General features: G+C 32.3%; 1 protein-coding gene across 5 annotated transcripts; it reads right to left on the bottom strand.

Moving 5' to 3' along the window:
- Positions 1–1,565: 1,565 nt before the first annotated feature.
- On the bottom strand, positions 1,566–21,632 carry LOC114309537 (CRM-domain containing factor CFM3, chloroplastic/mitochondrial). Of its 5 annotated transcripts, none has more exons than XM_082878100.1 (11): positions 10,701–10,836; positions 9,361–9,606; positions 6,607–7,812; positions 5,865–6,345; positions 5,653–5,783; positions 4,437–4,787; positions 3,735–3,891; positions 3,361–3,653; positions 2,716–2,775; positions 2,520–2,609; positions 1,566–1,915 (listed from the first exon to the last, which is right to left on the bottom strand). In XM_082878100.1, the coding sequence occupies exons 3-11, from the start codon at positions 7,675–7,677 to the stop codon at positions 1,835–1,837; spliced, it is 2,715 nt and encodes a 904-aa protein (XP_082734226.1). In that variant the 5' UTR covers positions 7,678–7,812; positions 9,361–9,606; positions 10,701–10,836; the 3' UTR covers positions 1,566–1,834. The 5 variants fall into 5 exon arrangements, with proteins under 5 accessions (XP_082734226.1, XP_028111080.2, XP_082734227.1 ...); XM_028255279.2 differs by having other exon boundaries at positions 9,385–9,606; positions 10,701–10,834; XM_082878101.1 differs by lacking the exon at positions 9,361–9,606 and adding an exon at positions 10,206–10,255 and having other exon boundaries at positions 10,701–10,815.
- Positions 21,633–22,157: the final 525 nt, after the last annotated feature.

Raw genomic sequence — 22,157 nt, 5'->3', positions numbered from 1 at the left:
GCCTATTTAGCTTTCGTGTTTTGTTTTGTTGGGTGCTGGTTTTTTCTCCTTTCTCTGTTCAAAAAAAAAAAAAACAAAAAGAATCCCCTGTAGTTGAGCTGCTAAAGTAAACAAGGCGATTACTGTGGATCAACTAGAGATTGAAGAACAGCGGATAATACATAGAGATTGAGAGTATTACTTTGCAAGGAAATGAGAAACAATGGAACAAAGATGTGCATAGAGAAAATTAGAATATAATATTAAAGATGTATTTTGATGTTCATTATAGTCATTTTACTTTAGAGTATGATTATCATTAAAATAAATTTTTATTAAGTGTGTGCACTGAGATAAGTAGGTGTGTGAAAATAAAATTTCTCTCTAAAAATGGGGGTTTAAAGCAATTGATGAGGTGCTAATAGCAGCACCCATTCCTTTTATATAATAATATAATAAAAGTATACATATTGTATTATTTTACATTTATATGATACTCATTTTTTTTTTTCACACACATATGTGATAACATTTGTAAAATAATTTATTTGTACATTCACATAAATATATACATAAGTCATTTAATTAAAATTATATTTATATACTAGTTGGACCCACCCACTTCCACTTCGCCATAGAGTTTAAAATATTGATATAATTAGTATGTTTTTATTATCATATAGGGTTTCATATAAATTTTAAGATTTTATTTTTTTGATAAAGGTAACATATTTAAAATAGGTGGGCTTTTGTCCATGCCGCCATGCATATAATCATGACTCTTAAACGAATATTGAAAAGGTAGAAAGATGGGAGTTGATACTTCGTAGTTGTTGAAAAAAAAAATATATTACGAGAGTAAAACATTATGTGAATTAGAAAACGACTTATATTTAGAGATCGATAATTTGTATATAGACGAGAAGACAGGAAGATAGATTGAAGATACTTTCAAAGGTAGCATATATGTGAGAGGTGGAGTTGTTGATGGTTAGTAACTGAATGTAATACTTCTCTTTCGCAATGAATAATTGGTTTGATTTGTCATGATAGAGTATTATCATCGTAGTGAAAGTTGTCATATTTTCCATTTATGTATTTGCATAATGTGTCTGCTGTTAAGTTGCCTAACATATACAAGGCCACCACTATAAATATACAATGTGTAATGAATAATAATAATAATAAATTTTAAATTGCAAACTTTAATTTTCAAAGTAAAAACTTAATCAAACTCTAGCACATAAATTTCAATAATGCCAAATAACTTGTCAAATTAAATTTTTTAATGGAGACTAAAGGCAAAACGGACAAACAAGATTAAGGGCCCCTGCCCCAAGCTGAAGCCTCCAACACCAACAAAAAAATAAAAAACTAAATTTTGAGTAAAACGACACCACACTATTGACTCTATTTACAGAAAAATGCATTGTGAACCATGCAGTGTCAAGTTGAACAAGATCAAAGAACGACTTGCTTACAAGGGAGATTTTCATCTAGAGAATTCTCAAGCTGGCTGACAATATGAGGTAGGCACGGGGATATTGTCCTCTCAAAATGCAAACACGCATGTCAACAAAATCAATTTCGAGTTCCCCAATTATCATCATAATAAATATATACTATTTGCTGAACCGGGGATGAAGTGAGAGACAGTGTCCTCATCGTGATACATGAAACTACAGCCATAATTTACAGCGAAAAATTCAGTTATACAAGCAACAGGTTTGATTGCACCCTCTATCTACAGTAACAGTTACATGTATTTAAGGAGTAAATGTTCCTACAGTGATGGCAAACAAAATTTCACTTTCTTATGACTAGCAAATTGCAAAAGTAATAGGTTCTCTTTGTTTTATATGTCACTATCCTCATTGCTATTGTCATATATTTCAAGGTATGCCTCTTCATCTTCATATTCGTCTTCATCTTCGTCCTGATCACAAAATAGAGCTTCAGTTAGGGAAGAGAAGTTATGCTGAAGAGCGTCTTCTTCAGTCTGAAAATCAACTCATATCTGGCAGGGAATACTGATTAAAAGAAATTATATGATATACCTAAAATACCCTGTGTAGTACATATGCGTGGACATGATTATTACTCAATGGTCATAATAAACAAATGAGCTTTGCAAAAGTGAAAAAAATTCAAGCAAATGTCGGCTTTGATTAATGCAAGAAGTGGTTAGGAATGGAAAATGACAACATGGTTCCAATGGTTGGCATGGTGAAATCAATAAGTCTATGGACACATAATTGACCATAGAATCAACCACATAAAACATAGGTGGAACAATCTGAGTGAAACTGTTTCTTTTATGTGGGCCCCATTACCTCATATGTATGGCCATGAATGTTTTATGTGGTTGGTTCGGTGGTTAACTCTGTGTCCGTAGACTTATTGTGTGGTGAAATTCTATAGAAGATGAAAGGCAGATGTAGAGAAGATTTCCAAATAGAGAAACATTTTGTATGAATTCTACATAGAACATACATTGATCCAAACCTAGTTGTTATAGAGAGAAGATTATTCCTACTAACCTCTTCCATCTCATCATCAGAAGAGGATGCATTATCCACCCTTGAGTAGAAAGTTTCCTCATCAATCTCCTCGACAGCCTTCATATCTTCCTACAAAATTAACAACAGATGCACAAAAGTTATGCAAGGAAATGTATTTAAGCCATCACTAAACTTTCCCTTGTTTGCATATTATTGTGAAAAAAGCAAATCATACTAGCTCGGACTTTAGTTTCTCAATGCTCTGTGTTACGTCTGAGATATGATACTTTAGTGCCTGCAAATAATTCAACCAAGAAATAATTATAGATGAATATTCCGAAAGTGACCAAGGGAGATAATAGAGTAAAATTACACAAAACACCAAGAATAAAATATGTTTGGTTTTCAAAATCAAAAACTGATTTTTATTTTTTTGTTATTTTTGTGTTTTTAGATTTCTTTACAAATATTTTACTTTTTAGGTGTATATGAAAAAAATTCACTAAAGATAAAATATATAATACAAACACCAAGCACCCCCTCCTCCTTTCCCCTTCCCCTTCTCCTTTAGGCTATGTTTGGATCATGTATTTGGGTAGCGATTTGGAGAAAAAAAAAAAAAAGATGAGAGAAATTAAGAAAAAATTTAGCTTATATTTCATCCATATTTCCCTCACCTTTTCCTTTCCCTTTCCAAATTCATGATCCAAACACAACTTTTTAGTGAATTGTTTTCAAATTTCTTCATAAATATTTTACTTTTAGGTGCATCTAAAAATAAATAAATAAAATATGAAAAATGTTCACTAAAAACAAAAACAAAAAACACGAAAAATAATTCAAAAACAATTTTCAAAAACTAAACCAAACAAAATATTACCTCACGTCTCTGGAGTTCAATTGACCGAGCTAATGCCTGCCTTTTCGTTAAGAGATTCCTGGGCCTCATTGCACGGGGACGTTGGTAGTTCTTCCCACGGTAGAGTATAATCAGATGCCCCTTAGTTGTTTTATCTAAAGAGACTAGCACACCACCACTCTCAGCCTCAAGAGAGACTGCAATATGCTTGACTTGTGAAAGGCTTTTTCTTTCCACAATTATCTTCACTAGCTCTCTATACTTCCAGTGCAAGTGTATATTTTCTATTGTACCGTCAAACATTCCTCGCCTCCCTGAGATGAAAAACCACAGATTCGTGACTGTTTCATTGAAAAATGTACCCATGGAATTAAAGTAAATTAAGAGATGCATACCTAGAGGCAAAAATGGTTTCATACTCTGGCCAATCTTACGAAATAAAAATCTCTCCTCGTCGCTAATGGTTTCTAAATCAGTAGGGAGCTCTGCTGGTTTCAGAGCCTTCTGCACTTTTTCCAAAGCCTTCTCAGCCTTTTTGATCTTTCCCTTTGCCTACAATTGACCAGAATAAATGGAACCTCAGAAAGTGCAAAAAAGAGTTTGTGTTCCATAGTAGACTCCTTATCTAGTACTTACTAGAAGAATGGTGCATGCTTTAAATTTTATTTTATTTTTAATATTTACTTTTTATCTTATTCTTCCTTTTTCTTTTATTCTATTTATTTTTACGTTTTCTCTCACTATCCCGCTTCCTATACTATTTTCCATTAGTGCCAACTCTCAAAAGTGCGTGTAGCTCTTTTTAAGCTTACTGAATTATGTAATTTTGTTTTATGTTCTTATGCTATTTCTTCTCCCTCTATCCTACTTATTCCTACTTTTGATCCCACTAAACTAACCCATTTTCCATGCTATTTATGTGGGTTTGTTTTATGTAATTATCCTTTTAATTGGTATTAATTTTATATATTTATCCTTTTAGTTTGTATTTAATTTTACATATTTTCCCTCACTTAATAGAAAAATGGGAACGACACTGCTTCACCAAATTGTGATATTGCCCCTATTCTTTCCTAAATAAGAGTATAGATACTTACAAGAGCAAGCTTCTTCTCAAGATATCTGACCAGTGAAGCATGTCTAGACACAGCTGCATCTCTCTTCATTTTCTCTATATCTTGGCTGCTAGGTTGGTTTCCCCATTGTGAGGTCGCTGCCATGGTCTCAGCAAGTGTTCCCGCAACAAGAAGGCCATTATTGGCTTTGGTATTTGAATGAATCAAGGTCGATGCCTTCCACCGTGCTTGGTCTTCCTCATCTTGTTGCAATGCTGCTAGTTTCTGAGCTTCATCCAATGTCTTTGTCACAACAGGAGGCAAAAAGTCATTACCCCTATAAAACACAATATAATCCTTGTTCCTCGACAACAGTGTTCCACCTGTCAATATCTGCATAAATGAGATGAAATTGGTCGTAAACAACAAATTAATTAAGTTGACCAAATTTATTCAGAATCTAAAGCGTTGTTGAAGACAACAGTATCAGGCAGGTTAGCATTTACTTGCAAATATTTAATTAATCTACCGAAATAAAGAATAACTGTCTACTAATTTCTATGTGAATATGAATGAAAATACATATGCATGCATGGACATATTTGTGACTTTGGAAATAGACCACCATGTAAGTTTTACCAGTAAATCAACATTCACTTTCCCACCCACTGAAAATTCCATCTCAAGGCATTTAGAAGTCGAACTTCATTAAGTAGAATAAATTCATAAATATAACTAAATCCCAAATAAAAAGATAAATCACCACAACTGGACAACACTAGTGCTATGTTTGGTTCACTAGAATGAAATGGAATGGAATGATAATTCCATCATAATGTTCACGTTTGGCTCACTAAATGAATGATGAAAATTGTAATACAAATGGAATCGTCATTCACCATAGTAAGGGAATAGTTATTTCATAAGGAGGTTTAGGAATGATCATTTTATTCCATTTTATTTCATTCTAGTGAACCAAAGACTACACAAAGAGGTAGAGTTACTGTACCTCCCCAACCTCTCTAGTGTCCTATGCCAATGATAAATAAGGTTAGCAAGAGCAACTTGTGAGAGAATAGGATCATGATAAATCTTTCTCAAGAAAACTGCAAAAACACTTAAAATAAGAGTTAAAAGAATGATTGATCTTAACTCTGTACCATACATTTTCTCTTTCACAATTATTATGAATTCTATTGTAGGGAAATCATTTTCCATTACATTAAGTTCATAAATAACAATATTTGATATATTGCACCTTGAGTTCTTCTGCCATCCTTTCGTTACAAGTATTTAGTACACCACGTTTGATGGCTATCTTGGCAATGGCACTTCTTTCCCATAGCTTCACCATAGCCATCGCCAGACCTTGCAGTTCTCTGCTTCTTCCTATATCAATTAAAAGACAACAAAATCCATAAGAAAACACAAGAATGTGAATAAGAAACCATAGTACTATTGTTGACATACCAAGGGCAAAATGCGGAGGCATTGTTCTTGCAGTTCTCCGATAAAATGTCATATCCTTATCTCTTAAACCATGTCTTGTTCCATAAGGAAGTAGTCTGAACGGGCGTTTGTATCCAGGAACCACAGAAGGAAGCAAGTCAGCATCAACAGGCAATGGTTCGCGGCCTGACCAATCTTTAAATCGTGGACCTAGCTCATCTAATAGATAGTTGAGCTCACTTAAATCCATTATTTCTTCTTCAGATAAATCCTTCAAATATCTTGCAGAATTGGAAACCAATGATTCTGTTGTTCTAACAGAATCCTTCAATCCAATTCTCGGAGGAAGATCACCCACTATATCTTTTGAAGAATGCAAACTCTTTGTATTAACTTGATTCTGTTTGGTATATGATTGAACACAAGGAAGCTTATAGGTCATTCCCCTGTATACCACAACTGAACTTCCCGATCTCCATATTACCAAGCCTCCAGTTCTACTCTGGTAGAGAACAACATATAACACATATAAGAACTAGCAGACCTAATTCTCCAAATTCATGGTGAAGAAACTACAAAATGAAAAAATCCAAGTGTGGTATCAAACAAGAGAGTGAAATATTGCAGCAAATTACATCAGTATACTTGAATCTCTGATTAGTCATTAAAATAAGGTCCAATTACACTATTAATTAAGCCACTTGAAGTTTCATTATTTTATTTCATAGTCAATAGTTATGGAAACAAATATACCAATACTGACCTCTAGAGTTTCGTGAATCCTTTTCATGTTAAGTGTAGGAAGCCCTTCAAATTTTAATTTCACCACTTCATCTTCCTTCCACTTCTCATGGATGGAGTCCACCAATGCCTGCGTAACACCGGCAGCTCCAACTTTGATCCTCTCTACCATCCTCAAAGCCACATTCCTAAGCCTCTTCAATTCGTTTTCTGGTATTAATTTCTCCGGCAGGATTGTGTTTCTCTTCCTCAACCTATCACCATCTACAGATCCCAAATCACTCTTTCTCGCCCACGGTAATGTCATTGAATCAATCTTACCACTGGAACCGTCAAAACTATGACCTTCCTGATCAAAACTGAACGACTTCCCATCAAAAGAGACCCTTTTGATGTCCTCAATCGGTAATGCCACCTTCTTCTCGGTTAACTCAATTGGGGTGTCATTAGTGTCAACAACTCCTCTATAATTAAATTTGCCATCAAAATTAACTTGAGTTTCCAAATTCTCTGATTCTCGAGCAACATTACTCAAAACATTGTCTTCGCAGTGATTGTGAAACTCATCAATCGTTTTGTCGTTTTCACAACTGTCTTGTAAATTTTTGGAAACAGAACCAAACTGGGATTTGTTGGGTTTGCTTCCATGAATCCAAGGAGCTGGAACTACACGATTAGTGGGAACAAAACTCAGGTCACTCACTGAAGGGTCCTTATCAGGTTCTGACTCAATTACAGTAACCCCAAACGACTGATGGCACTGACCTTCTTCATCGTCTTCAATTGGTTCGCTCTGTTTCTGTTCTTGTTCTTGCCATGGAAGTTTCTCTCTCAAGGACGGGGTTTTCATAGACCATTTGTCGCGAATTTGATCAAAGAAACTTGGTCTTGGCTTTCTCTTCCTCTTTGTGGAGTTGTCTTGTGGGGTTTCAAGTTGAATGGTCTGTTGAGAACAAGACACTCTGAACTTCAGAGATCTGAAACTATTTGAAGATTGGGTTTGTGGGTGAAATAGGAGAAAGCTTAGAGACGGTGAAGAATAGCAACTGGAACTTGGGAAGTAATAATTCAAAGAAAATTGTGTGAGTGCCATAGCGACAATGATGTTTAGACACAGGCCTTTGTATGTATACTAGTTGAAATAGTTTTGTCCACTCTAGTTCCCATTGATTTGGAATGCAGTGAACCAACATCTCCAATCTCCATTCAACTCAACAGGATATGAACTCTGTAAGATACTACAATATTAATAGGATATCACAAGACTAAAATCAATCTGAGATCATCAAAACAATTTACAGAACAATCAACGATTATTTTCAATGATCCAAGAAGCTCATAAGTGATCCAGATTTTAATCAGCATCAGGAATGCAAATTGAAAAACTAATGCAAATGATTGCAACGAAAGCAGCAGGTTCACCTTGTTCACTAGACAACAAAGCTACAAGTCAATTCATTGGATTGCTAAAAATCAGTGTTGTTAGCATCTCACAATTCGTGATATGTATCTTATACTTTAATATGTTCAGGGGTAAATAGATACAGATTACCAATTTGTATCTTATGTTATACGTATATTGCTGTACATTATGGAGTGTATCTTTTCATTTTGTGTAACTTTTTGTAAATATCTATTTGACTGGCATTATATATCTTATGTGCTAGTGATTTATACCAAGTTACATTAGATAAATTTTACAATTTTCTGCTATGGATAAATAAAATTGTAACTTAAAAAGTGAAATTTAGACAATATGAAAATACAATTAAGTAAAAGAACAATCAATGATTATTTTCACTAATCCAATAAGCTCACAAGTGATATAGATTTAATCAACATGAGGAATGCTAATTGACAAACTTATACAAAAACTTGCAACAAAAGCAGCAATTTCACATTATTCAACAGACAACCAAGTCTATATACTGGATTACTACGAACATATATTTTTCCCCAAATAAACAAAAAGACAAAAAAATGTATCTTAGTTGTGTTTTTGTTTTCTTTGTTTTCATTTTTGTTTTTTAAAAAAAGAACAATGAAAGTTTGAAAAAACCATAGTTTTCATTTTTGTGTAAAAATAGTCTTCAAAAATTTGAAAACATATGTTGGTGTTTCTTAAAAGTATTCATCATAAAATGTCCCGGAAACTATTTTTAGAAACAATTTGCCGAACAAGTTTCTATTTTTCAAAAAATGAAAACAGAAAAAGAAAACACAACCAAAGAGACACTACCTACCATATCCAAAAACCCAATGGCAAAAAAGTCATAACCACATTACCTGAGAGCACACTCTAACAATAATCACAACAAACTCATTCCACCAAATTGTGCAACAAAATTGAGCATCCGAAATATACAAGAAGAAGATAATTAAGTAGAACAAGTAAAACAAAAATACAAACAATCATTGAGACACAAAACGAACCCTAACTTCAACTACAACTAAGCAAGTATGAAATTACTTTGGAATACTATGATTTCAACAATGAGAACATTGAGTCATCTGACTAGATATATACAAAATAAATTTCTACTCACATATGTATCTATTCTATTATATAAAGCACACAACTCATAATAGATTTGAAGCTTTTGTCACACTTTTTTTTTTTTTTTTTTTTGCTTTCATGTTAACCATTAAATAATAGCTAGCAGTTTTCAAACTCAACTCAGCTTTGTCATTCATTAAATTGTCACAAAATTTAGATGTAAAATTGCAAATGCAGTGCATTTACACTCAACATACAAATGTATAAATAAATATATACCATATACATGGAGTTGAAAGAAACCTGTACTCATGGAACGGAAGGACCATGAGTCGGGTAGCACTAGGGGTGTGCACGAGGCAGTTCAGTGCGGTTTATAGATAAAAACACAACCAAACCACGGATGGAGGATTGGCTAATTTGCAAATCACAGCCGACTTGTGGTTCACAAAAACCCGGCGGTTCAGTCAAAAAAATCCCGGTGGCTTCAACCTGGTTGGCGGTCCGGTTCCTTTCTAAATGGACCTTTTTCATGAACACAAAAATAAATAACTAATAAAAAGAAAAAAAATACTATTCAAATAACTTAAACTATTCAGATGTTTCCCACACATCAATCTTCATAATATGGATGTTCCAGACGATAAACCATTTTCTCTATTAACTAAAATCAAAGCATGCACTTACCCACAAAAAATAATAACAATAATCAAAGCACAATCCTCAAAATATAATCAATTTCTTGGTTTGAAGATTCACGACCTAGTTAACATTTTTTTTTTAAAAAAAAAAATAGTAGTGACGGGACAATTAGCAGGGGAAGAGAGTGGAGGGGATGTGTGTGCATAATTTTCCGATGTTCAGAGAGATTACCTGAGAGCTGAGAGACGATCACTGTGTGTAGGGCTGTGTGCAGTTTAGGGTAAAATAGAAACCGCACGGCAAGTGGCAGATTGACAAAATTGTCATTAGAAATTGTTATTTTTCTTATCAAAAATTAGCGGTTCAATTGCCAAACAATGGCGGTTTTGACTTAGCAGTTCGGACGGATTGGTGGGTTATAAAAAACATAATTCAAATTACAAAACTTGAATGAAAGATAAAAAAAATCTAATTTATATTACCGATTTTCACCAACAAAGCAATCATCACTTGTACTTCCCTCATCCATTATCTATTACAAAATACAAATTTACAATGATGATAGGTAAAAATATTTTAAATATTTTCAACTGAGAAAGCATGTAACAGTGTTGTTGAATGATATAGTCTGATACAAGAAAATGATGGGCAAAAAATCCAGAAATTCCTAGAGGAGGTGGAAATTTTGTATGCTTCCTTCCTGCCATTCCTAAACCATTTGTGAAACAAATTCCTAGCCAAACTATTTTTTTTTTCTCAGTAAATTGAGCCTCGCTGTTTCACTGATCTTGACACATATATATTCAATCAGATTCTAACTGTGAAACCCTTTTCCTTTTGCTCATTTTTTTTCTTGTGAAAATTTTAGATGGAAGAGGGGGTTGATTTTTTAGATGGAAGAGAGCAGAGAGAAAGAGAGAGGGAGTAAAGAGAAAGAGAGTGAGAGAGAGAGAGAGAGAGAGAGAGAGAGAGAGTACCTAATCGGGAAGAAGATGCGGCGGTGAGCGGAAAAGCAATGCCGGAAAGCCTAACGGCGGTGCCAACCGGCAAGGTGAGGAGGACGAGGAAGAGGGGAGAAAAAGCAATCCGAATGAATGCGATGACATGGTATGCAAGGCATATCTTTTTTTCTTTTTTCTTTTTAATATTTTTTTAAAAAACAATTAGTTAAATTATTTATATTTTTAAATATATAAAATATTTAAAATCATTGTTAAATTGGACAGAAAAAAAGTAATAATTTTAATTATTTATTTTAATAATTTTAGATCGCTCCATAAAAGAATTACTTAAATCAACACATATACTAATTTTAAATAATTATTTATGCATATTTTAATAATTTTAGTTCTATCGTGTTATAAAAATATAACTTACATAAATATATATAGCAAATTTTATAAAAATAAATATTTTTAATATTAAATTTTTTTAAAAAGTGAAAAAAGTAGAATAAAATTAAGAGGATTTTTTTTTAGGGTTTCTAGTATTAAGATTTTATAGTATAAATGACATAATATTTTCATAATGTCTAAGGTCCCTCAACATCAATCTAGAAAAAATTCGATTCCAGAGAAATTCTAGATCCATCTCAGAGAAATTTTGTTCCTAGAGAAATTCTGAATCCATCCCAGAAAACTTCAGATTTTCTTAGAAGCCAAACAGTCCATTGAAAGAAAATTAAAGACATAACTAGGTAATAGCAAGAGGGTAAGTGGGAGTCAGTTGGATAATCACAATATCTTGAGAGCTCTTATTTCATGGAAATCCTTTAAAATTGATCTTTTAGAAGTTGAGAACAAAGCCCTTGTTGAAGTGAAAGAAAATTCCATAACTCAAACCTAGAGAAAATCCCTTTCAAACCCAGAGAAATTCACTCAAACTCAGTGAAAATTCCACTCTAACTCAGAGAAATTCACTCAAACCCAGAGAAAATCCCCTTCCAACACAGAGAAATTCACTCAAACTAGAGAAATTCCCCATTTCCAACCCAGAGAAATTCCCCCTCACAATCTTTTCTGGTTGAAAATCATAAACCTTAAGCAAAATGTATTCCATGGTTTACATTGGCTGGGGTGTTACAAGATCTGTCAACAGCACCTTGGGAAATTTGAAGAAAAACGAACATTGACTCAATAATCTTCAAAAATCAAAAGAACTATACAAGATCTCGAACCAATTGATAGAGGAAGATGGAGATTGAAAATGAAGATATATATATATATATATATATAAAGAGAGAGAGAGAGAGAGAGAAATAGGGAGAGAGATGATGATGATGATGGTCAAAGATACAAGAATGTTTTCTCTCTCTCTTTCCCTCTCTCTCTCGTTTATTTGGAATTTTGGCAATAGAGAAAGCACAAGCACAAAGCTTCGAATTCATCATCTGATTCCTCGTTAGGGTTCATTCTCTATGCTTCGGAACTATTTGTTGTTCTCCGAAGCTCAACCTGGTTTGATCAAATTCACATATGAGAGAGTGAGACTAATATGAAAAGTTTCAGCTTAGTTCTCGTCTTGGGCATTGCAATCAAATTTGAAGTTATAACTCTGATCAAACTCTATTTTATCTCCTCACAGATCCATCTCAATCTGTTTCTCTGGTAAGCACATCATCTTTATTCATTACATGTTAGGGTTGGAGTTTGTGATCTCGAAGGTGGACGATATGATGAATTGAGCATGCCGAGAGAGTTTAGAGTGAGAGAGAGAGAAAAAAAAAATGAGATTTGATTTTAGATAGACAAATTTCTCTGTGATATATGGATATGGGAGTTGAGGGACTTTAGACATCATAAAATAATATTGTGGATCTCTTTTATTACTAAAAATGGGAGAGAGACCTTAAATTAATTTTTCCTAAAATTAATTGGTAAAATATGTTTAGTATGTATAATTCTATTAAATTTTGTTTATGGTTAATTTAGATTAAGTCAAAATCTTTTAAATATTAAATTTTAGAAAGAATTTTGGTATAGGTATATTGATTTGGAATTTTAATAAAAAAGGAAAAAAGGAAGATGCGTTACATAGGAGAAAGAAAAAAAAAGTTAAAGGTAAGCAATATTTTTTATTTTTATTTTTATTTTGATAATCATAGTCTTATCGTTTTATAAAAATCTTATTTAAATCAACACGTATAATAATTTTAAGTAAATTATTTGTGTATATTTTAATAATTTTAACTCTATCATTTAGTGGTGGGAATTTACAACCTGACAACATAACACGATTCGAATTGTACACGAAATTAGCTGCCTAAGATTGACCATTTACTGACACAAACACGTATATGACATGATCCGATAACACAAATATTAAACAGGTTAAGTTGGTATCAAATTTGTATAACATGAAATTGACACAGATAACTCATATAATGAAGAATTAGTTACACATTTTAATATTATTTCCACTAAAGTGTATCATGACATTTTTTTAATCTCTTATGTAATTATATCAAATTTATTAAAAGTATGTAAAATATGATTTTAAGTTTAATATAGATTTTTTTTTTCCTTTTAATTGAACTTAATGTATTTTTTTGTCTTTTATTTGAGTTAATCTAGTAAAAAAATATAATAATAAAATATAATTTTTATAAATTAAGAAAATAAAATAAAGTTAAAATCAAATATTTTTTTATAAATAATTTCATTCAATATTTCATTAAATTTAACTTGTGAAGGAATTTTCAAAAAAAATTCATGCATTTGATATTTTTAGTTAATAGTGAAATTTTTTTACATGACACATTGACACGACACAAATCGGATACGGATCGAAAATGACACAATATGATAACACAAAATAATAAACTGGTCGGGTTAGTGTTGAGGTAATTTTGACACGAACACGACCCAACGCCCACCCCTTCGTACTATAAAATATAAATTAAATAAAAATATATAATAATTTTAAATTATATTAAATTGTGACACAAAAAATAAGCATTAATTTGATAATTTTAACCTTTCATGCTACAAAAATGTAACTTAAATAAATATATATAATAAATTTATATGATATTAAATTATAACTTGATATTAGAAATAATTGTTATAAAATTAAAAGCGATTCTAACTATTTAAGAAATTCAACATAATTAATATTATAAATAAGATAGACATAAAAATAAGAAATAATTTTAATATTTTATTTTAAAACAATGAAAAAAAAAGTATAATAAAATTAATTGGTAAAGTATTTTTGAGTATGTATAATTCTATTACGTTTTGTTTATGAGTAATTTAGATTACGTAGAAGTCTTTTAAATACTAAATTATAAAAATAATTTTGGTAAAATGATATATTGATATGGCATTTTAATAATAATAAAAAAAAAGAGATGTGCCACACAGGAGAGAGAAAAATTGAGAGCAAATACTACTTTTAGTAATATACTAGTAGGTGACCCATGCAATGTATGAGAATTTATTTTTAAAATGAAAAATTAGTTTTGAGTCGCAATAGTTTGTGTGGAAAATATGAATGAAATATAATTATATTTTACTTATGTTTCACACACTTTTTTTATTTTTCTTTGTAAATCTCTTTCCAAATTCATGAATCAAATACAATCCTTTTACATAAGATTTCTTATGAATGAAGAAGGTGGTTTGCTTTCTTAGTTGAATAGGAAATTTATTATTGAATGTCATGTGCTTTCTTTATTGAATAAAAAATTTCTTTGTCTACTCAAATTTTTTTTGTGTAGAAAGTATTATGAATTGAAAGTCAAATAGGAAAAGATTTACAAATTCGTTTGTCGAAAACAATGGTTGTTTATAATAGAATATAATTTAATAAGTTTCATGAAAAGGTATTAATGTAGTAATACAAAGCAAACTTGAATGTGTACCTTGAGCATTTAATTAAAAATGTGATTTTTTCCCCCCCATTTTAATGAAATAGGCAATCTAAAAGTCATATTCTAATGTATTGTTGGCATATAAAATGTGTATATATTGTAAGGTAGATGCAACAGTGTTGGACTCAAGAACATCTGGATTCCAAAAAACTTAAAAAAAAAACATGAGATTTGCAAAACTTATAAGAAGCTATAATTGAACCAAAACCTTTAGTATCCATAAAATAATTAAATTCTAAACATTCAATCCATGATCTTTTGAAAAAGTGAAAGAGCATTTCGTTTAGAGTTGTGTTAAAACTAAAATAAACTACCTAATTTGAATGGATTATGAGACTGAGCATATAATTGCACATATGAGCTTGGAATTCAATCAGGGTAATGGCAGTGTGATATCATCATCTTTGTCCTTTGTATTTGCAACTTGAAGTCTTTTTTTGTTGGAGTACACTCTGTCATATTTGTATCTTGATCATCTTGATCTTTAACTTTTGGATTTATGTGTTCTAATTGTTCTTCAAGTTGAGGATTTTCTATCCTTATCTGTAGAGAAGTAAGTGTTAGTAACAATGTAAACATGAATTCAGAAGTTTTAGGCTTGTTAATTAGATAGACAAAGTATTACCTTTGAAGCGGAAAGTAGATTTAATTGGTACACAAAGTGTAAGATTAATGTAAGCTTTACCTTTTCAATGATGTCGAGATAATATTTACACTCAAGCGCATAATTAATTGTGAAAACTTTTGCTACAGTGAATTATGAGTTTGGCTTTTGGATATTGGATTCTGTCAATTTTATTTGGAAGACAAATGTTTGTCCAATCATTTGCTCTATAACTTTTATAGTCAATTCATCTTCATCATCCTGTGAAGTTTGTTGGACAAAGCTAATTAGTAATAAATAAAAAGATTTCAGTGTTTGTAATTTAACTATTTTTGAAAATTAAAAATAGAAAGACTGTAAATGAAATACTTTCATATATATATATATATATATATGTAGTGAATAATATATTTGCTATACCTCATTACGCAACTCTAAAGCTGGTTGTTTAATTAGATCCTCTGCATTTTTATTGAAGAGAACAAATTTTGCACAATTTGCGGAATCTTTAGCATGGACACAAACCCTATACCTATTTGTTTCAGTGACAACTGAGAAAGTTGATGTTACTATTTCAATGTATTGTATTTCACATAAACAGGAAATTTATATACCTAGTTAGTGGTGCATAGACAAAGATTTCACATGAATTGCACCATGACTTTCCTTCCTTTTCAGTGACTTTCTTGTAGCAATATAGGCATGACAAATAATACCAGCCTTTGTTTGGCAAGATTTTGCATATCGTTTTCTTACAACATAAGAGTGTTCCCTAAATTATTTTAAATAATTAGTATATGGAAAAATATAATGTATAATAAAATACATTCAAAGAAGATTATTGAAACTGAATTGATTGGAAAAATAGAAATTACTTTAGTTGTTGGGTCATGGACCATGATATGCAATTCTGATATTGTTTTTCTATTTGTGAACATTAACTCCTCTGATTTCACAACTCTATTTTCTTCATCAGATAACTTTGAAGTTTGTGTTTGTGCGTCAGATAATTCAGTCCTAAATACTTAGGAGTTGCATCTAGTGGATTCACAATTGACGTAATGGTAAATCTGTCCTTGAGCTAAAAAGGTATAAATCCCTTTTCTTTTGCATGCTACATTGGTATCAAGTTTAGGCCAAGTTTGGGTACTTCCAAAAAAGTCAAAAAGCTAAAAAGTTACTCAAAAAGTTAAAAAGTTAACACTATTCACCAAAAGTCAACAATTACGGCTGCACAACTCCCAATTCAAATTTTTCCCTACAAATCAATTTTTACAATTTTTTATTACACATTTTTCAATAAAAAGTCAAAAAGTTAACCCAAACATCCATATTTTCAATCTCAATTTTTTAGTCCAAAAAGACAAAAAGTGCACTTTTTTAGTCTTCCCAAACTTGGCCTTAACACCCATAGATGTGAAGGCAAAGAGGTTTTGTATGAACGAATGTTGGCTCGAAAATGTTAACTACTGTATTAGTTAGAAGGCAGTAAAGAGTAGGAGGGGGTTTGTTGGTGGCAAGGCATATTTCACCCTTGGAACAACAAAACCCTTTGGGCTCATATGCAAAGAGCTTTGCATTGCAGAAGCGGCAGAAAGATGGTTGCAAGATAACAGAAGAGATCAGTGGTGGAGATGGAAGTACATGCCAATTTGTATATTCCTCATGTATCTTCAAGAGAAATTGCTTATGAAGTTTGTTATGTATGTATATATGTGTGTATATATAGGAGATGTGAGATAGAGTTCGTTGTACGTACGTTGTGGACTTGGATGCGAAGTCGTTATTGCTGTAAGACTACAAAGTTGTAGAGCATCTGGATTAGTAACTATTTGTTGCAACGTAGAACTTGATGCTGGTGTTAAATACAATGGTAAGAGAAGCATTAACGGAAATGTTTTTTTTTCATAGGGGAGAGAACATGCTTTTGTCTGCAATACGATCAAATAAGAATCAAATTGTAAGTAGGAAGTATATTTCCAAGAAACATAGAGTAGGTGGCTTATTGGGTAGAATTGAACTATACGAGAAGTTGCCTATAGAAGGAATGTGTTGCTCGATTGATCCATGTGAAGGCGGGCCTTTAGTAGCTAAGGTGGATGATAATAGGAGAAAAGGGTTAATAAGTCTATCTAAGAAGCTTTGCATGCATGGATTACTTGTGTTGGTAGGCTGCCAAATGGATTTACTGTTTGTAGCAGAAGCAGGTTGTCCTTGGAGTCTTGCCCTTGCACGATTCTCTCAATAACGTTGACATCGCATTCTTTTTTGTTCAGTAGTAAGGCGGTTGTAGTAAGCACATTGCTGTAGTCAATTCTGTTAATGTTTACAAGCTGGAATGAATTCACAAATTATTTTAGTTGGTATATGATTTGTGGTTTTCTTGCGTATTTGTTATTGAGCATACCTTTTTTCCCCTCAACATAGGCTGATAGGTTAAGTTGTTGTGGGGGGCACATTATTGGTTAGTATAGGGAAGTAGATAGCTTTGACCAAAGGCTAAAGTGATACTGATGTGGTATGCCTAACATGAATGTAGCATAAGTTTAAGAAGACATTCTAACAAAGTTATAACTACTGTGTTTATGTTTTCAAATGTGATGTGTACAATACCTTATATTCAAGGCAAATAACCTACCTAAGGTGATATTACGAGGAAAGAACCAACTGGTTTGCCGAGACACAAAGAGCACACGGTGGGCTGCTTTTAAAGTGAATAAGCTGGAACAATGATTTATAGATAAGCAAAGAGTGGAAGTTAAGTTGGTAGGATCGTTGAAGATTCAATTGCATATGATAGTGTCACGTTGGTTGTATTCAAACATTAATAATAATCGGTATAGAAAAAGATGTTACATTTGAATTACAATAGTAAGAAACTTTAAGAAATCTCCATTTATTTTTTAGGTCTCCATTTTTGTCCCACCAACTATACCCCGTATAGGTCTTAGTTATGATTTTATTGTTATTTTGTTATATCCCATTGTGGTTCAAATGTGGTTGTGGAGCCACTTAAATGTCAAATTAAAATGATTCTAAACATAGTGGTATTTAACTATGATTTATAATGATTATTGACTGTGATTTATGACATGTATTTATTTACTTAATTATAGATTTAGTCATATTTAGTTATGATCTAGAGTGATATTAGTTATAAATCGATTTGATGATTCAATAGATATTTTTTCTTATAGCAAAAGGGTGATTTGCTACCAGTGACGGAGCTAGCTAAGGAACAGGTGGTCGTGTGCTCCTTGAAGTTTTGATAATTAAACTACTACTCCTATATGTAAAGATTATATGTTGTTTATCCTTAATCTAATTGTAATTGTGTCCCTCTTTAAATCATGTACAATTCTTTGTATTTTTAAAATTTTAAAAATGTTCTATTATATTTTGTTTTTCATTTTTGTACACTCTTAGCTGATAGGTCAAGGCAAAAATTGAATCAATTAATAATTTATTTTGCATTATAAAATTTGTTTAGGTGCATATTACTTTTCTTGAGTTGAGTTGATAGTGTTGAGATTATTAATTGGAAATTTGGCTGCTGTTTGTCTATATCGTTGGACTAATGGAATTTAGTTGTTGAGTATGGATTTATAAGTCATGTTGATATAAATTTTTTTAGTAAATCTTTTGTAGTCATTAACAAATTTATATTGATTTTCTGCTCAACAATGCTAGGGAGTTCATAGGTATTTAAGACAATATAGTAGAGTTAAGAAACTTTGGAAAATGTTCGAAGGATAAGCAAGTTGAGTTCTATGTTCTGAGTACATCCACATTCTATTTTTGACACTTCCTTCTCAATAAATATATATATTTTAAATTATCGATGATTTTAATAATATAATAAAGGTGCCAAAAGCGGGGGTCAAAGTCATGTACACACAAGTATATGCCATATCATTATGTATCAACCCTCCAAAGGAACACACAATTCCATCAACAAACTCTACAGAAGAATCAAGAGCAAAAAGAAAAGAATGATTTTACTTATATTATGAGGAAAAAAGCTCCTGCACCATGAGTCAATTTTTTTGCTATTCATGCTCAAAGGAGTTTGTTCTAGCATCCAAGAAAGATATCCTTTTTAAAACTAAAATGTATTAGAATTTTGGAGACATTAGAATGAATATAAATTTTGGTGTTCAAAGAAAGCAATTTCAATGCCAATAAATGTTACAAGCTGCATCAGTACCTTTGTAAATCTTGTGAGAGAAAAGTAGAAGCAACCTTAATTTTGCAGCCGGATAAGTGAGCTCAAACACTTTCAGCTTATACCGCGCATAAATAGATTTGAGTAATGGATTGCATATATTTATTCAATGGAAAATGTGAAAACTAATTCTAAATTTAACAAATTCCTTATACATACACACAATTTGCAAGAACTATATAGTTAGAAAAACAAAAGCGATCAAATAAAAGCTCATTACTTAATACTTGAGAGAGGAAAAAAAAAATTAGTATATATATGTATATAAAACATGTATGTACTGCAATAGATGACGGTAATATGCCTATTGCCTTGTATTCATGATTATATACCTGCATTAAGAATTTTAACATGTGGCATTGGACATTTCGCTTCTTATTGTCACAGAAAATGTAAGATAGCCTCTATCTATATATTCCTCTAAGGATATATCTTTCACTACAATACTTATATGACAAGTAGGTCTTTTTATCAGATGACTACGTCCTCGAGCTCATGGTTTTAATTTCATCACGGTAAGAATCTCAATTTTATGACAAATCTGGTCCAATGGCTGTTCTCCACTAACCACAAAAATTAAAACAAATTAATTTATGTACAATTATTGCAGAGAACTCATGCAGATTTGCGATGGCTTAACCCAGTTTGAAAGTCTCTCAAAATGCATCCATCTTAAAAAGAAAGATGATGTTACATGCTAGCATGAGGTCTCATAACAATGAACATCCCATCTCCAAATTCTTAAGGAAAGTAAAAAGTACAGAGGATTTGAAGAAACTTTAAAACCTTCACAGGGCAGTAAGCTAACTAAAAGAAAATAAGAAAAAATTCAGTCTTGTTTAATTCAGGTTCTAGGTAATGAAAAATCAATACCATGTTTGGTGGTCTTAAAATGAGGAGCAAATGATTTTAGAATTGAATATTCTATACATAGCTTGTTAGATATATTTAATTGTAAAATTGAAACAAATAACAGATATTCAAACTACCCTTTTTTACAGAAATTTAAAATTGCATATCCCTTTTACACAAAGAGCAACCTAAACTACAATTAGAAGATTCAAATCTTGTTCTCTTGAACACTTTCATAAATTTTGAATCTCAATATTCCATATTTGTTCTGTTTGCAATGATACTAATATAGTCAAATGATTTGTCCATAGCTTGAGCCCATATGGCATAAATAGTATGCGCAGTGAAAGCTGTGAAATGTAGTGGACTTTTCAAATAAACATTGACATTCATGTCATTTCTTCGAACAATCAAGGGGGATTTTATTTTATAAAAATGCAAAGTGTGTCGTAAGTGGAGGAAATCGATGTAGCTACGTTGTTCCAAATAATAGAATGATTGAATTTTTTTTATTTTTAGTATCATATTTATTGATTTTTTTCTTAGAATATATTTAGGTGTTAAAGTAGATGAATATTATAGGTTATTTCTCGCAATTAAGATTTAATAGAGCTTCCACAAGGGCCTCAACGTGTAGACATGATATTCACATTAGGTAGTTGAATGTTAAACATTTGGCAAAATTTATACTTTATGCCCGCTGTTGGAGTACATATAATGTAAGAGAAATTTTAGTTTTATTTTTATCTTGGATTATATTCCAAGAAAACATGGTAGATTTCTAAAGTAATTTCGTATACGTTGACAAAAAAAAACAACGGTGAGCATGTTCCAATTTTTTTGTGATGAATTTCTCACTTTAGCATAGAATCAAACACTTGGTGGGCAAAAGATGTAACAATTGTAAAAGGAAGAAGAAATTCATGGAAAAGCACAAATGTATGAAAAGTTAAATTGAACAAACACGAATCCAACTCAATGTCGGCACTAACCAAATTCAGAAACAGAGAGTTGAAAACAATTTTCAATGAAGCAAACATAGAATAATGGAAGTAAGAATTGTATTTCACAACCAATGGAATATGGAAGTTGAGGAATGTCATACCTCGTTTGTTTCTTGAACCAGATAGAGTAATTTGTATCAAGGCAACGATTGCACCTCTTAAACTAGAAGAACTTGTGAAGGAAGCCTCAGTAGAAAGCTGCAGCAACACAACTGGCAAGAGGTGAAAGCCGGTTTGCTGGGGAAGCTGAATGTGACGCAGAGCTTGCTGAAGAAGCCTCAACTGATGCAGATCTTGCGAGGCAAGTGTGAGGAAGGATGCATTCACAATTTCACCTGGTGTACACACACTGATGTTAGAGCCAATTTTTGTTGCTTTTATAGATAGGTTAGAGGAGTTGGGAGGGAGATTTTCGTGATCTCGGCTTGGGTCACGGTTCTGGCCGGGCTGAAAGTGATCTAAGCGTATCTGGGCCGAGCTAGGCTAAGCTGTGCCGAGAGGAAGCTTGTTCGACCGAAGTTCAGACCAGAGTTGGCCGAGATGATCCTCTGCCAGCTTGTCTTTTCTTGTTCGCTCATTTTAGCTCAATGATCGTGATCTGCCGCAGACTGGCCTAACTTGGCTGGAGCACAGTCGCACCGGAGTGCTGCTGAGCTCGGTAGTGATGGTGCTTGGCGAGGAGCATTGTTGGGCTCGTTAGGCAGCACGATCGAAGGAGGCCGAGATGGTGCTGCCGAGCTGTCCGTTCTCGCTAATGTTGCCTGGCGGTTTGATTAGGTGGTGTTTAGCTGGATTTGTGCTGACAGATGGGAGAGCAGCTCCACGTGTCAATAGACGAATGGGTGTAGAGGTGAACGCAAAAAGTATACAAGTATG

This window comes from Camellia sinensis, chromosome 7, assembly GCF_055761805.1.
Source record: "Camellia sinensis isolate YWXY chromosome 7, ASM5576180v1, whole genome shotgun sequence".
Classification (NCBI taxonomy): domain Eukaryota; kingdom Viridiplantae; phylum Streptophyta; class Magnoliopsida; order Ericales; family Theaceae; genus Camellia; species Camellia sinensis.
The sequence above is the reverse complement of the archived record's forward strand: the minus strand, read 5'-3'. Positions and strand labels throughout refer to the sequence as shown.